This window comes from Nestor notabilis, unplaced genomic scaffold (assembly GCF_000696875.1).
Source record: "Nestor notabilis isolate BGI_N333 unplaced genomic scaffold, ASM69687v1 scaffold9148, whole genome shotgun sequence".
In the NCBI taxonomy this organism is placed as follows: Eukaryota; Metazoa; Chordata; class Aves; order Psittaciformes; family Psittacidae; genus Nestor; species Nestor notabilis.
Genome location: NW_009939607.1, coordinates 53,635 through 71,542, shown reverse-complemented (window position 1 = coordinate 71,542; position 17,908 = coordinate 53,635). Strand labels below are relative to the sequence as shown.

Genomic DNA, 17,908 nt, shown 5'->3' with positions numbered 1-17,908 from the left:
GGGATGTTGTCCCTGCCATGGCAGGGGGTTGGAACTGCATGAGCATTAAGGTCCCTTCCAACCCAAACCATTCTATGATTCTATGACTGTCCCACACCAGGAGGCACTTGCAGACCATGGGCACCTCCAGGACATGATGGCAGCTGGGAAAGGGCTTTTGGTGTCACCATGCTGGAGATGGGCATGTACAACCTGTCTTGATCTTATGCAAAGCACCTCATAGCTTTCACTTGTCTGTCAGGCTTAATGTTTCCAGCGTCTTCTGAAAGGAGAATGGAAATGCAGCTACAGATGTGTTGAAGGAAAATCTCTGCATCTATGACTTTGTATGGCTTTACACTGAGCTAAGAGAATGAGGCCCCTTCTTATGCGTGTTGTGTGGTGAGGACAGCTATTGCTGGAAAACACCACATTCGCCAGCCCCTGAAGCCAGCTGGACCCACATGAGACCCACATGAGACCCACACAGGGGTCTGTTGTGCCCCCAGCCACAGGAGGAGACTAACCTCCAAGACCTCCCCACATGGCTGAGGTCTTCACCAGGGCAGCAAACCTCTGTTTGACATCTTAGGGCACCCCACAGAGAGCAGCCCTCGATGCCACCAGCTGGATGGAAAGGCCTGAGCCCACAGCAGGCAGGAACCCTGCAGCATCCTCTGTTTAAAGCACAGTGTTTTCATTTAATGCTGCATTTCTTAAATTATAAAAAGAAACAACCCCCATAAAACCAAACAGAACTTAATTTTATTCTTAATGGAAAGATTTATGGAAATGAGACTGGGGTATTTTTAATGAGTAAAGATCATGTTAGAATAATTTGGTTCTACAATACTTTAATCCCAAGGAGACAATTTTCTCTCTTTTTCTTTAAAGAAAACCTTTATCTTTTTTATTCATCTTTCATTGATTATTCTAAAAATCCCATTTAGCTCCATCACATAATGGTATGGTAGTCTTTTCTCATTATATTTTAATAGAATAAAACCCAACTGTATATGGGAGGATTAGATAGTCATTCGTTGAGGTACAGAACATTGTTCCTCCAGATGGCCAGACAGAATCTGGGTAATGCCTTTCCTATTTATTAAGTTCAAAATGTAATGCAAGCTGATGAGATGTGTTTCATCCAGTATTTAATGGGTCTGTCATAATTTTGAGGTTGGCAGCATGCATGGAAGAGTTAACAGGCAGAAAATAAAGACATATTTTGACCATCTTTTCTTGGACTTAGTGAAACAAAAAGTTGTCAGAGGATAAAGCTACTTCCACAAGCGTGGCAGAGATGATAAGCTCTTCCAGAGGGTTTGTTTCCTTTATTGTATAAATTGCTTTCTGCACGTGGACATTGACAGATTGGCATGGAGCCTTCCATGAAACAAAATACACCAGTACTTGTCGCAGAAAGATTTAGGAGTACCTGGGGTATTTATTAGGTGCACACTGCTTCATTTGAGATGTAACACATAGTGGTAGTTTCACTGCATTTACAGCCTGCAACCTTTTTTCTCCCAGCTGTAGAGCAGTCTGGAAGTTACAGCTCTTCCTTTGCAGTCTCCACAACTCCACATTTGTACCCTCTTCTTTTAAGGATGTGGGAGCACAAGTTGGACAGATTTGTTTAGATTTGTACATATGATCCCTGAATAGCTCATGTTGTGACATACATCACTTCAACAGAGACGTGCACTCCTTTTTGGGCATGAAAACTCTTCCAGCCTTAGACTGCTAGCAAAAAAGACAACTGTGGTGGTCTCTACCAGGATCTACATTCTGTCAGTGCCCAGAGCATCACTGTCAGCTCAGGAGAGTGGCCACCCCTGGGCTGTCTCCCCTTCCTATCACCTATGTTAAATGTCCCCCCACATGCCCACATCATCTCAAGAGCTGCTTTGGCACCAATCGTGTGTGACTACCATGGGCAAACACCAAGGAAAACCTGGTCAAGTAAAGGAGAGGTTTTCTGAAAGGTCACGTTAATTCTTGCTTTATTAACGGGTATGGTCCAGCAACCCAGCAAACACTCATAACATGCATAAATGTAATTCTGTTCCTGCTCCCTCTTGAAAACACAGGTTTTGTGCAGGCTTTACAGGCTGATTATATGGGATTTATCGTGTAACAAGTGTAAACATTTAATTATAAAATAAAAAAGGTTGGATGGCTGCTCATTTCCTTGTTTGCTTGCTGGGTTTAAAAGCATCTGGGTTTAAAATGGCCCATGATACAATATAAATGCACACAGAACATGATCCAAATTATTACTAAGTAGGATTTACTCCTTCTCATAAACGCAGGGATTTACATTATGACTGAGTGACATCCACACATTGGAAGCACTATGGGAAGGGAAAGTTCTCCCAAACTTAATGTTGCTAACCCCCTGCTGGTTGATACAGCCTCAGGAGCTCAACAAGAAACAGAACTACACCGTACCTCGTCTACCGCAGCATTGGATGGCAGGGGACTGCAGACCCAGCTTGCAAAAGCAGTGTTGTACTCAATGCTCACACCATCTGGCTGGGACATGGCACCTCTCCCATCTGGAGAGCCCATTCCCATCTCTCCCAGCATCACCACCAGGCACCCCTGGGTGGGTTGAGGCCCCTGGCAGCACCATCTGATGGCTGGTGTAACTGCTGCCTTAACCAGTTTGCATCTTTCTTTTCCTTCAGCTCCTTTCCCAGCAATACCTGGCAGACCTGGGCTCCAGTGGAGCATTTTCCTGCTCTGATGACAGCTGCACATGGCAGAAACGAGAGGTGGGAGTGCTCCTCTGACAAGGAAAAGCTCCTTCAGCTCAGTCCCCGCAGCATGGGGGCTGCAACAAAACCCTTCCCAGGTCAGCACCAACTGAATATTATTATTACAGGAGGGCTCCTGTCCTTCAGTCACACTGTATTATTTATGACCTAATGATTGCCCGTCGACTAGAAGGGATTATACGTTCTCTAAGATGTTTCTGGGTGAATGAAAGGGCATTAACCTCATTATTATCACGTCTGTGCTCATCAGAGGCCATTAGTAGCTTACTCTCGGCTCCCTGTGCTGCTGTGCTGCTATTTGGTGTCATCTGCTGCCTCCCCACACACACGCATGCCTGCATTCGGCTCTGTCTCCTTTCTCAAGCAGATTTAAGGAAATGGGTGAAAATGACTTGAGAAGGAATCCACAAAGCCCTTGGGATTAATATCCTGGCACAACAGCTTTTTCCCATGAGGATTTCAGAGTGCTTTCAAATTGCTAAGCAATGGGGCCTCCAATCCATTCTTACACACCCAGCAGCGCTCTTTCAGATGGTGCCTGCCCAAGTTTTCCCTTTTATTTCAGTCCTGTACAAGCAGCACCATTGGGAACCTGGGCTCTGCATTTGGAAAAGCACTGCTGGTTTTCTAGGCACTATGTCTGCAAAGCGCCCCCCATCCCTGGCCACTGAGACCTGTTAGGGCGTCCTTTATTAATCCAGTCATCGCTGGTGACTCCTTGCTCCAGACCCAGCCTCACCATGGTACCTTTTATGATGGAGTACAGCTTGAGTCCTCTCTACAAGAGCTCTGTTGGGTAGGTAGGACCCAAACTTAGGACCTGTTGGCTCATCTCAAACCAGTTTTGGATGGAAAATTCCGCTGGAGCTGGATCTGACCTCGGCACCCACCTCTGCGCAAATGGCTGGAAGAAGAATTTGCTCCTGGCTAACTATCAGCCTGCATGGTAAAAATAATTTCTTTTCTAATAATTAAAATGATGGGCTATAAATGAACCTCTGCTTTACTGAGCCCTGGGAATTCACAGGGAACATTTGGAGCAAGAAACAGTTTTTAAAGTAAAACCTCCCTTTTCTGCCACTCCTTTTATGTGTGTGTCCCCAGAGCTGGCATTTTCTCCTTATCCACACTTCATCATGAAAAGCAACATCTATACATCAACATGCTAGTAACAGTGTCTTTAAATTGAAATAAAAGCATATTCCTGGTCTCTCTCACTGTTGACACACTTGATTTGGACAGCTTAAGTTGTCCTGTTCTCTGTGTCCTCCCCCTTATTGTGCTCCTCCACACGTCTTGCCTATGTGTTTTTCTTTTCACAGCCTTTCATTGAGGTTCCCTGAAATCTGCAACCCATACCTACTTCTAAACACAAAAAAAGCCTTGCCTGAATGTCTCCATTTCCTTTGTCCTTTCCTTTCTCTCAGCTGCTAGCAGCTGCTGCACATCTTCTGTGCCACTTCCCAGTGTACTTTAAATCCTTCCAACCACTTGTACAAAACCAATAATGCATCAATATGGTTTTCGCTGTTGCAACCTTTATATCTGCACTGCTGGAGATGATTATCTGACTTTTTTATCTGTAGATTCAGGCCTGTGGAATAAAACCTGGGCCAATAAAACTAAGGAAGCAAAGACAACACAAGCAGAATGAAAAAAAAGCAATTGAACACGCTATAAATTCACAATCAGGTGAAAGCTAATTATGGCCACGCTCACTAAGAAGATGAGGACACAGGGAGGGAGATAGACTTATTAATTATTTGTGTTATGGTAGCACTTAGAAGCCCCAGTCCTTTTTCTGGGACTAGATGTGCTATACATGGCAAACACTCAAATATATCTTTGGGTAATTGCACACAGTTTTAAAGGAAAATGTGCAAATGCTCTGTTCTTTCACCTTCAGCAGTTCCCGGTTTGTTGATGCTGTTAAAGGAGTCTGAGTTCACCACTGGTCTCATTCTGAGCAGCTTGCAGGATGGTCTCATGGGTCAAAGAACAAACAGCATGAGGGTACCCTCCACCCATAGCTGGATTGAGTGAACCACAGCAAACACCCCAAAGTGGGCATGAGATGCATCCATCACCATCCTCTTTCCCCAGCATGAGGGACAGAGTGCTCACTGTTGCCAACAGGGACATTTCATCCTCATTGACTCTGTGCAAGTTTGATTGCTTTTCTAATTAAGATACATTTTATGGTAATCTACCAAGCCCCTTAGACTAAATCACTCACTTAATCTGTTGTTAGTGCCCATATGTTTACAGCTTTGCAGCCTGCTGCAGCATATTTGCTTTGCCACGGCGCCGGGAAAGTTTAGTGACAGATGAGGCACTGCACAGCCATTCAGGTGGAGCAGAGCCCTTCCACCCAGACAGCCTGGCTCTGCTTGGACAGACAGACAGACAGCCTGGGTGCTTTGGAGAGGAGAGGCACAACACTGCAGATTTGGCACCCCATGCTGATTCCTGGCTCCACAGAAGAGCTCAGCACATCTTTCACATTTCACTTCCTTTCCTTTTCTTTTTTCTTCTCCAAAATAAGAGATCATGATGGACTGAAAATGATGGGCTGAACATGATGGGCTGAACATGATGGGCTGAAGAGTTTCACGGTATCATCACGTTTCCAGCCCCAGAGCTCACTTACTGAGGAGTTTCACTGCAGCTTCAAGGCCTCTGAGCAGTCCTTTGGGTAAAACCCAACAACCAGATTTACGAACTCAGGACAGGCAGGATCAGACCCTCCTTCTGCACTGGACACTGAAGTCAATAAAAACTGCAGGGTCTGCACCCAGTGACCCTGCAGGAGTATGTGTGTCCCCAGCCCCAGACACACCGATGGACCCCTTCCATCTTCTTCAGGACTGGTGCTATGCCACCGCATGCCCTGATGAGGAGCTAAATATCTCCTTTGGGCCTGCCTGGGCTCTCTGTGTGTCCCACGTATTGACACACATGTGCTGTGCTGGCAGGCAACAAACAGCTTCATCTCTTCATCTTCCATCAGGCTGCCCACGCCAGCTCTGGATGAAGGAGCAGGGATGCACTGAACTGGGATGTGTCCCCAATCCACCGCTCTCCTCACGCCTGCATCCCACAGTGGTACCCACACAGGCAGAGCTCAGGCAGAGGCACAGGGGCCTCAACTCTTCTCAAATTAGCTGTGCTGAGCGCCCAGCCCACCACACACAAACATGTTGTATTCACAAGGGTGTACCACACTACTGTTTGAAACAACTTGTACTCAGATGGAAAGAGAGCCCAAAGGCAAAATCAAGACAGACCAGACTCCAGGTCAAGTTGCCATCTGCCATCCCATACACGGGGAAATACTCCCTGAAAGAAGTGGTCATATAATTGTACAGGAACTCCTAATCAAGAGTGACACGAAGAATAAAACACCACCTGCCATCACCAGCAGTGACAGGCAGCTGCTACCCAATATCAACACAAATACCTCTCCCCCTGTAGAGTGCCTATTGATCTGAGCAGGATTAACAGAGGTGAGGAAAGAACTCATTAAGTCTTCCAAGGACTTGGCTAAAACAGGAGGATCTGGCATTCAGGAGGAGGCAGATATTTAAGAAATCAATGTTTTAATAGTTTAAGGAATTTCTCTAGGAACTGTTTGATCTGCTAAAAGAGCAGCCGAGGAGACAGGTCTTAAAGGAAAAGAAACTCCGCAGGATCCAGGCATCCCTAAAATAAAGCTTCAAACTCCTTTCAACCCTGATGCACCTGCTAGAAAGGGACAATGACTCCTCAATCCCGCTGGCACAAATCTTGTGTTTTCAGCCCCGGACCTTGGGAAGCACAATGCTGTCAATCTGTCCCTGGAGCTGCACCAAGCCCTCGTTTGCACATTAGCCTGAGGTCATCTTGGAGAGAAGGTGTCATGCTCTTTGGGGAGGTGATGGAGGCTGCTATAACGTCTGAAGAGTGAGTGGTGGTTGGGGGTACCTGACTGGGAACAAGCTGCCCCCAGACTTGCTACTGCCAAGCAGCTGGAGATGAAGGAACACCACACATGTTAGCATGGGCAAAAGGCAACAGATGTAAACCCATGAATACTGATGATTTTTGTATGTACAATATGAGGAGCAGAGGAAGCTCTCCTGTTCCCCTGGTTTGTCTCACTGTATCCTATAGCGATGGCATGTAGGGCTGAAGGGATCATTCTTCCTCAGCCACAAACTCCTCTGCCAAGGGAAAGTCTTGCAGTGATTGACTTAGCCACAGTATTCACTTTGTGCCTCACAATCCCTTGGCTGCTGGCAACCTGCCCTTGGCGACAGGGGTGAGACCTCCACCTGCCGGCAGTCGAACCCACCATCCCTGGCCTCTCTTCCTGCTTCAAGTCTACTATGATGAGCTCAGCTGGCTTCCTCAATAAATCACAGGCCAGCCTTCAGGGCAGTCTGGCACCCCTATTATGATGAATTATGTGGCAGAAAACCCCGGGCCTTTAGTTTTGTGGTGTAGGAAGCAGGAATCATGCTTCTCGGGTCATGCTACCCAGTCCCTTCCCCTCCAGGGTCACCCAAATGTGCTCTTTGACATCGTCCTGCTGCTATCTGAGCGACATAGCAAGGCTGGGCAAAGTTGGGAATGCTTCATGCTGTCCTCAGGCAAGCAGGATTATGCTTAGAAGGTGTGTGAGATGTGCACAGCTCAGACACACATGCCCTCCACACCCAAGCAGCTAAATGGCTGTGAAAAAGACAATTACTGTCTTTGTACCTTGTTCTCTAACAGTCATATATAACGTATTTTACATACCGCGATTTGTAACACTGTGCCGAGCACATACATTCAAGTTACACAGCTGGTATAAATAGACATGGTCCTTATGAAACAGCAAAACCCCAAAAGCCACTGAACGTAGTGCTTGGTAACCACATTTTCAGGAACCAAGCTCATGTTCTCGCCTGTGCAACACTCTGCAGAGCTCAGGAGCCCCACAAAATATCCCCATCAGCTGCTCTTCAGGCAGGTGAAAAGGAAAGCACAACTATTCCACCCTGGAAAACCAGGAACAATTAAACTGGTCCAAATGCAGCTTAAAATGACTAAGCAGTTATTGCCAATCTGAAATATCTCTCTGGAAGAGTTTAGCTTGAAGCACCAGACGCAACATTCTTACCTTCTCCTGTGGGTTTAATAAACCCGGTTACTGTCTTCTAACATCTTATTAAAGTATACTTCATATATCTGTTAGCAAACACTGCTATCATGAGAGTAGGCATGTTATTCTGTGTCTAACATGTTAATTTTCTGAGCAGGTATATACTCAAGCATGTTCTCACCGCAGCTCCAGCTTGTGCTACAGCTGGAGTTCATAAAGACTTCTGAAACACCAAAGCTATCAGCGCCCATGGATATGATTCAAGTATGAAAGGATCAAAGTGCCAATGAATTAACCAATATAATTCTGCAAATTCAAGTATTTATTACGTAGTCTGAAAGTATTGCAGCCATGCATCTTGTGTTCCTCAGCCATACTGTTACAATCGCTGCCTTGTACTGCCTGGAGAGCACAGCAGAGCTCTGACAGGCAGAGAGAAATAACTGCCCCTCGCTGTTATTTGCAGGTAAAAAAGGGGTCTCCAAGTTAGCCGAGAGTGCTGAGGAATGAGGCTGCTGAGCTGTGCAAAGCAGAGGCAGGCAACACGAAGTCAAAGCAACAGTCTATTGACCTGTATTAATGATGTTACACTCTGAAAAGCAAGCTATTTTCTTAATTACTTTAAAGATTTTCTTTATTTCTTTAATACATTCTGGTGAGGAGCAGCTTGCTGCCAACCTGCCTGTCTATAGATTGATCTTTCAAAGGTAATATGCAGTCAGATATTCATACTTGAGCTTGATCAATATTAAATAGCTCTTACTGATTTTTTTCTTATATCAAATATTGCTGCATTATTTTTAGGCATCTTTGATCTAAAATGCCAAAAGCAACAGGATAAATCATCATTCCTTCTCCCTTTAATCCTCACTCTCCACGTTTCTTCTGTAAAACGAAGTGCAAAACAAGTTTTCAAAGAAGGCACCCCCCCCACTTTGCCAAAGCAAAATACAAACTGAAAATATTCCAGTACATCTAAATAACACGGAACAGTTGGGCTCAGCAGGAGAGTACAAAGAAACCAAACCTAAAACCAATCTAGTGGGCTTCACGATTCCTGTAAAGCTCCCCTTCTCCCCCAGACAGTACAGTTACACACATAAATAGAGATGCATATAACTTACCGGAGCAAATATCACCATACACATTTACAAAAGGGTTTATAATCCAACTTGCGTCTCCTGAAATAAAGCAAGGTTTGTCTCATACTAAAAATAAAGGCTCCCAAAAGCTTCTCACAGGAGGGGGAGAGAGAGAGAGAGGGAGGGAGGGAGGGAAGAAGAGGGAGCGAGCTCCTTGCCTCTCTTTTTATGAAGCAAATAAGGAGAGCAAGAAAATCAATGCCGAGAGAAAGTGAGATGATATACCAATCAGGCAGCAGCCTCAGCCTTATTTGCAGAGGGATGGCAAAATGCTCATATTATTAGACAATGACTACACACACTCTAAGTAGAGAAAGCGAATACTTGTCCCTCAGTGAGAGGCTGATTGCTTTGTTGTGGTACAGGTACCACCACAGTGGGCTGGGAGATGCAACCCCTTCCTCCCCACTGCTAATGCAGCATCGCTTTAGTCCTTGTATGTGCACTGTAGGAAAGAAACAGTCCACAGTTCTGGGCTGAAGTTGTACTGAGCTTAAAGATGCTCCAAAGCTCTGACACTTACAGACTGTCATTGGAGCAGTGCTTCTTCACTGCTGGATTTGGGGGCTTTTGAGGCTCTGTAATGCATCTGAGAAAGCTGCTCTGCAGCAAGAGCAAGGAGACCATTCAGAAAGGGGAAAAGACCTCTCAGGTCTCCTGTACTTCAGTGTGTGCTGAGCTTCTCCTGTGCTCAAACAGGACCAGATGCACAAAACATCTTCCTGGAACTTGAGCTTTTGCCCCTTTTTTGCATATCAGAGAAAACCTATGGGAAACCCATGGGTTCCCTTGTGCCAAAAGAGAACATTTCTGTGCTATAATCCACCCAAACAAAGCCTTTGCTGTGCTGTGCATGTGTTGGAAGGAGGAGGAGGAGCAGGTAGCAGGAGGTAAGCTCGTTGCCTCTGACATACAGGCACCTGCTTGTTAATGGACAGATCAGCTGCAAACACATGCCACCTCTTTGGAGAGATGCCACATTTGCTCCCACAACAGCTATACAAAGACACAAACCCCATGTCCTCGGACTGCAAACCTCTTCACAACAGGAGTTTCAGGCTTGTCCCATGTCTCCACTCTGCATTTAGGACTTCAGCACATTGAGAGCACAAAATGGATCCACGGATCCCTCTCTACCAGGCACCCAGCTCTGCACTTAACAGCGCTGCTTGGTGTAACTGAGGCTGTGAATCACGCTCTGTGCTATTTATTTATCAGCCCGGGGTTTGTCACTATTTTGCCCTCTTTTCTACACAGTGCATCAAATATTTTCAAATACATGTGACAATGGATGAGACACAAGGTGAACTTTGTCTTTTATTTGGAGGCAGAAGTTACATGCTGCTATACAGAAACACCTGCTGGGTGACAACAGCTCTTTACGCAGCAGAATTGGAGAACAATTGCTTTTCCCCAGCAGCTTGGGATTTACACTGCGCGAGAAGAGCTGGAATTCACAGGGAAAACCTTAAAGACAAAGCCAAGGAGGCTGAATTTATCTGATAATTCGATGTATGTGTTTGGGGCTGACACTTCTGGCACAATCCAGGCACAGAGGAGACTCCAACAGCCCTTTATGAGCATTGAACCTTCTGGGCCCTTTTCCCATGAGCAGGAGCTGTATTGCCATGCTGACAGATGCCACTGCTGACAATGTGGCCCCTAGTTTCCAACAGATACAGCCTGATGCTGTAATGAGAAGACATCGTGGTGCTGAGAGTGTTCTCCAGACTGAAGCACTGCTCTGCTGCTTGGTACGTTTTAACATATGTGAAAGCACTTGCCAGCCACTGTGCACACTGCCTGAGTCCCAGCTGCAAAGATTCAACAACTCAGCACCTCTGGTCTGCAGAGCTGGGTAGAATTTGCCTCCCACTGCACTGTGAACAGCCTTTGGATGCCTGATCCACACTGGAATTGCACTCTGCAGCCGTGCATCACACCACGCAGGCTGAGGTAGTTTTGCATTTGCCTGGTTAGCACTGGCCAACACACCTTTGTCCCCTAGGACAGGGCTCAGACATCTTACTCCTCTTTCCTTGCTATCTCTAGAACAGACAGAACAGCCCAGACAAGGCGTGGAGGAGTTTTTGTAGGAATAACACAGACCCAAACTGGAACATGAACCAAAAGCCAGCAATGGGCAAAGGCGGCCAAGGACCACATGGAACTTACCACCCACCACATCAGCACAAGGGGTGGTGCTGGCTTTCCCATACCCCTGGGAGAGCTCTTCTCCAGCCTGGGTTGTTCCCACACATTGGCGAAGGATCCTCAGCCTGCCTGAGATCCCCAGCTGATGCATCTCATCCCTCTTGGCCTTTTTCATTGCATTCAGCTCTCCAGCTGGCACTGAAACTCGCTGTATCTCATGGTGACCAGCCTCTTGCTGCAAGGTGTGACAGTAAGTGAAATGCAAACACCTCTCATTTTCGTTTTCCAACGAGATAATTTTATTTTCCCTTCCCACAGCTAACAACTGCTGTTACTTCAGCTCACAAAAGTCTTCTGAAAACTTTATGAAACATCCATTAAAATAGTCTTGCAGAGGCGCCGCTGGAAGCTGCTGTGTCAGCCCTCTAGAATGTGTGCCCACTTGGGTACCTCTGTGGGATGTGAGGGTACAGGATGCAGTTTTGAACAGAGTATGATGTCTTGCAGCATGTGATGACCTGACCTGTCACACAGATCCTTCAAACAGTGCTGCAACATGGACCCCACAGCATAAGGAGATCAAAGCTTGCTTTTTACCCGTGACATGCCATGAATGATGTGGATGAGGTCTAACGCTGTTGAAAGTGAATGTGTTGGTGTTTGCTGACAAGGCAAAGCACTTGTTGGGCTGCAGCGGACCCTGCAGCACTGCAGGCGGGTGCTTCCTTCAGCTTTACTAGATTTCATTCCAAAAATCCATCTGAAATACTGGACGGGGCATTCAGGATCACCAAGCCTAAAACCAGATGCTACCAATGCCAGCGCTGTTGTGCCACGTCTCTGCTGTATCAGAGCTTTCCACTTTTAAGTTAGGAGTTTCAAAGCAAACTAAAAAGCTTCCTGGGATTTAAGCCCCAAACACCTTTAGATACAACTGAAAAGCTGTACACACACAGCAGATTTCCACCAGCTTTGCCACACCACTCAGGATCTGAAGACATTTAACCCTTGCCTGTAGGAGGGATGCAGCTAAAAGGCATGCAGTGACAGCAGTAATGGTGAGGGCTGCAGCCCGTGGAGGGGCTTCTCCCGGGGTACAGCAGTAGTCACAGGAGGGATCTGCATGAGAACAGCATGAGACAGGGCTGCTCTTCTGGCTACCAACCGTGCTTTGCTGTCTCCTCCCCCAGCCCACCACAGGCTACCTAAAGCTTACATAGCGGAAGCCCAAAAGCACCAGTTACACTTAGAACCTCTCATTGCTGCTTTGCTTTTAACATATTTGCCCATATTACTCTGGAAGCACTATTCATGCTTGCATGTGTGTGTGCAGGTTTACAGATGCCTATAAAAATCACACCCTGCATGGCAGAGATGGAAGTTTATTGGTCTTGCCATGGAGGACCTGAGCTGGAGTTTGTTCAGCATCATGGTCCTCAGCTCTGCCTGAGGCTGCATTGCACCTATGCTCACTTTGGTAAGGCTAAGGCAGGAGGAAGTAGCATCACCACGGGCTCTTTGGACCATGCTACAACATCTGTGCCTGCACAACATTTGGAGGAGCTGATTAATAATATCAGAGCCTCCATTCCACCGGTGCTATAGCAAAAATGCCAATCAAGGCAGGAGTGGCTGTGTGAGCAGGTTGAAACCTGGCAGAGGGGTTTCATCCCCAGCCAGGGAAAGGAGAATTGGCCAACCTGGATCTGCTGCTGCACACAGCCCACCGGCCCAGCAAATACTAAGACGGGCTCCTGTTTCCCACCAGAGATTTTCACATTTCCTTCTCAATCTTAATTTAAATTTAGGAAGACACCAAAAAATCAATGAAGTCTGAGGCACATAACTGGAAACCATTTGTTTTTCTTGTGGAAATGGAATGTTTCCTAATGAATGTCCCCTCCCCCTGTGCCGTTCGGCTCTGGCTGCAAAATATTGCTGCTAGTTTATCAATCTGCGGCTTGTTTCACGCAGTTTGAAATGCTAATGAGTAAACCAATTTTGACATATTATGTAAGCCAGTTTCTGAAACAGAGATTCTTGGCAGGCCAAATGTAAACACAGACACCCTCTTGCATCCAATTTAAATGAGCATGTTGCTGAAAGCACTAAGGGCTTGATTCTGTTGACTTTATTCCTGATTTACTCCAGAGAAAAAAGGAAAAAAAAAATAGACAAACAACAAATCCCCCCCTCCAATTCCATTACTAGTGCAGCAGCAATTTGCAAAGTCGATCTAATTTTGTTACAAGGAAATGTGCTGGAATAAGCTAATGCAGGGTGGTGACTCGGGCACCGTATGAGCATCAGCACAGCACACGATCGGGAGCACACATGTCATTCGAGACGGAGCTAATGGGGGAGATGACAGCTATCCTCTCCCTCATCCTCCCAAGCCAAATTCAGGTCCAGGTCAGGCTGCCCCCAGATGGTGACTCCTTTCAGCCTTCCTGCTTTTCTTCACTGAGTTTGCAGAAGGACATTGCGTACCTGGGCAACAGGTAAAGCTCAAGAGCAGCATCAAGGTAGATGCAGCCCCTGTTGCAGTTACACTGGGGTGGTGGGAACCCAGGGCACAAAGGTATATTTGTCTTAGCATGCACTGAAGGTCTGCACCACACCAGTGCATGGCGGGGTGCTGAGACCCCAGGAACCATCACTACCTGGCCCAAACCTGGCACCTGGCCCAACCACAAAGACATCTGGACACCCCCATTAATGGGTTATACCCAGTTTTCACAGACCACAATCTCATCACCAGAATTACGTGCTGGAAGGCACGTGCACTGGATGGCAGACTGCAACAACCAGCAGTGTGCCTGCCAGTGACACAGGGATGAGCTCAAGGGCACAAGCTCAGAGAGAAAGCAGCGATGCATTTGTAAAAGCCCCTGAAAAAACAAGGCTCTAGTAGAGAGATGAACAGGATTTTATTAAAGTGGGGAAGGGCTGGAATCAAATCTTTCATTTGCACTTTTCCCAGTACCATCTGGAGCATTCGCATCTGCCAAAAGCACAGCGTATTTCTGTCGACAAGTGGAAGTAAATGGGGTAGCAGCATACCTGGAAGTGGCCTCTGCCCTGCTAATGGCTCTGGGCAGCTCCAGTGTGTTTTAAGTTGAACTGTGCTGTTCCTGCCATGGCAGAGGAAAAGACATAAAGTAAGAGACACACTACACTGATGTCAGGTGTGCTGCTGCAGAGCCTGTTTATTGCATGTGTCAGTGATCACACCAGAGCTACCACACACGACCTCACACTCAATCCCCTTCACAACATCAGGGTATCATCATACCTGGCTCTCTTACGTGGTAAAGTAAAAGAGAGCAAGAGGAAGAATACTTTCAGCCTCCAAGCACCTGAGCTTTCAAGGATGAGAGCAAACCTGAGAGCTCTTTCCTTTGTGCTGTGTAATGCTTTCAAGCTGTGATCATAGGCTGCCCAACTGCCACACATTTGCTGGCTCATCAAGTTTCACCCTGCAAGTTTGGAAATACACAGCTGCTGAAGTAATTAGAGTTTTAATGGCATAAGAGAAAACTCACTGCTGTCTAGACACAAAAAAAGGACAGTGTTTGAAAAGAGGGCAGCTGACAACTAAGCATCACTTGGGATGTAAACGACAGGGAGATGAGACGCCTGAACAGCCCCAGCTTGCCAGCACACACCACAGCACTGCAGGGCTTCAGAGGAGCAGCAAAGATTGGGAAGAGATGATGCCCCATGGGCTCTTGTTTGAACTAGTACAAGTTCAGCTCTTTTCCAGCCAACAAGTGCCCCCCTATAACTCACACTGCCATCCCAGCACAGAGCCCGAGGTGGGAGTGAAGCCCCAAACCAGATCACTGCATCAACTCCCATCCCACCAGGGAGGTGAGGACAGCAAGCAACCAGCGTGCAGTGATGTATCACAGCACCTCGCTCCCTCCCTCCCAGCAGTTCATCTGCACACAGTGCATTACAGTACCAGGCAGGCAAAAAGAGTGCTTCAATTTCTAACATCTTATTTTTACTGCAATTTTGAATGATTTGGAATAACTTGTGTGGTTAGAAGCCCAGCTGTGATTCAGGGTAAGTCAATTTGGAAAGCTCTTACTGTCCCTCCAAGCATCTTGCAAGAAGAATGCTCAGAAGAGTGTTACTGCCACCCCCTTATCCTCCAGGCTTTCTGCATTCTTCAACATTAAGTGCTGTTCCTGCATGTCTTAAATACCAGACACTAAAACCACATAAAATAATAATCTGAAGGCCAAATGGGCATGAACTGGATGATAAAACCAGCATGGAATAAAAGAGAATTAGACGAATTTCTATTGTAATTTTTATAGCTATTTAACAGGAAGAATCAAAAAATCTAATTACTGTCAACCATAAGTTTTCAGCTTCCCAGCCAGCAGAGCACTGTTATTAAACTACTGTATAATTGCTTCTTTTACTCTGCTTCCCACAGAAGTTGTGTTATTTCACTCATAGTTAAACTCATAATATTGGCTTCATAACTAATCCTGTCAATTGAAATCCCCAGGGGCTGGCACAGAGATAAAAATAGCAAGAGGTTGTTTCTTCCCTCAGCTTCTCTCAAAGCCCATTTCTGCAGGTACCAGGGCTGCAGCTCAGCGGTGCCATGCACTGTTGCACCCACCAACAACACATGAACGCTGATCCTCCGACTCAAGCAAAGCATGGAGGAGAGGGACGGGTCCTTCCAGCACACGATTCTGACCCCTTGTCCTGGATTGGATAAATCCTGTCCAGCTCTCCCTCCTGACACAAGCAGCCCAGGTAAGGTATTTGATGTTGCATGGGTGAGCAGCACCTCCAAGCCCAGATGTGACTGCCTACCCTTGGACTTCATGCCAGCAGTGTCTTGCAAAAATGCATGAAAAGCATGGGTTTCTTCCTTCCCCAAACACCTAGCTCTGTGATAGTATGTCACATACAAAACCAAACCAAGACACCCAACTACTTGTTCAAGCACCAAAAATATGCACTGAGATATCTGTTGGACTTGATCTTCAGGGTTTTTTCCAGCCTGAATGATTCCATGAGATGAGCACAAAATTGTGCTCACTTATTCAGGAGACTGCATGAAGCACCAGGTTTTTACCCATCCAAGTTTTGTAAGCTCTGTCTGAACCCCTATTTGCTCCCTGTGCACTGGACTGATGCTCCTTGCTAACTCCTGGCACAGTACTTCCCTGGAGACAGCACTGGGATTGCTGCAGAAGACCCAGGCAGGGTCTCTTGCCAGAGCTTCACATGGCAGCACATCCTCCCTGCCCAGGACACCATGAGGCCAAACTCACTGTTTAGCTCAGGTTTGGGATGAGGTTATAGGGCTGGAGGGGTGAGAGAAGATGGATTTGGCCTCACACCCAGACCTTCCATCCCAGCCTCCGTCTCTCTGGAGACAACAACCCTGTGCTGGGGTTGCTCTCTGGTGGGCACACACAGAAACTGCTGAGAGTTGGTGAGGAACAGATGGGAAACAACACATTTCCCAAACAGAATCCCAGAGCGAGGGCCCGGGGTGTCCGTGCCCGGGGGAGCCAGCACCGGGGCTCTGCATGCACCTGCGCCAGCTCTGGAGTCATCGCGCTTGCTGCATCCTCATCACATCCTCAGCCGCCGCTGGAGCCACTCGCTTTGCTGTGACTGATGTGCAGCCTGACAGCACAAAGCATGCTGCTGGGTCCATGGGGCAGTCATGGAACACTGCTTCAGCTGAGGTGTTTTCCTCCTGCAAGAGCCACCACCCTGCCTGTTACAGCGATGGGCAGGTAATACTGCACAGAGCTGTGGTACTGCAGCTTTCCCTCGTGGTCGCGAGCTGGAGCCATCCTCAGGACGGACTCCCTCCCTAACCCCACAGCAAGGAGGGACCAGCCAGAGGACACTCTGCAGCCACACAGAAACTATTGCTGCCCACACAAGCTTGAGACACCCAAGGGGGATCCCAGGGTTAAAAAACCCCTCTGTGTGCACTGAGAGCATGAGTGTGCCCAATGCAGCCTCTACGGGAACACAGCTCTTCCCTGAGCTCCATTAGTCCTTCTTCCCTCCATCACAACAGTGAAGTAGTTGCTTTAGTGCTTGAGATGAAAGGATAGAAAATCATTTATGCCCTTGCTTGGGCTGACAAGTGGCACCACGGTGCTCTCAGGCAAACCAGGAGTCCTCCCAGCAAGCCCAGCCTGGAGAGTCCCGGTTTTCCAGGGGCTGGAGCTTAAGCAGAGGGAGTGTGTACAACTGTCTCCCAGGAGATGGTCCTGACAGCCTGCAGACAGCAGGACTACATCCCTGGAGCCAGCAGAGCCTGTGGGACTGCCCTGGCTGATACAGCTCCCAGCAGCCCCTGAGATTTAAAATAAACATGGCCTGATGCAGCGCTTGTTTTCTCATCCAAGGTGTTAGTGCAAATAAACCCTCAGGCTGATGGATCTCATCACCCAGAAAGCTGCAGCCACCCAGAGAAATAGTGGTACAGCCAAAGTTACTCCAGCAATGGTGCTGTCAGTGAGCTGCCAGCCCCTGGCCAGTGAGCAGAGCCCACAGCCTCCACATCTGCACCAGACGCAGAAAGAATGAAGGAGGGAAGCACCAACATATCAGGGCTGAAGCAAACCCATTTGCAAGACTGAGGACTATCTCTGTGTCCAAAGTACAGAATGAGAGGAGTAAACAGCAAACAAGTTAAACAAAAGCTACCAGGCACAGGAACA

General features: G+C 47.2%; 1 protein-coding gene across 1 annotated transcript in view; it reads right to left on the bottom strand.

Annotated features, from left to right (window-relative positions):
* Positions 1-9,114, bottom strand: part of SYNPR (synaptoporin) — a 44,380-nt gene extending 35,266 nt beyond the window's left edge. Inside the window, exon 1 of the mRNA XM_010019954.1 lies at positions 9,015-9,114. Coding sequence (XP_010018256.1) covers positions 9,015-9,038 — 24 coding nt within the window. The 5' untranslated portion in view covers positions 9,039-9,114. The remainder of the gene's footprint in view (positions 1-9,014) is intronic.
* Between the last annotated feature and the right edge of the window lie 8,794 nt (positions 9,115-17,908).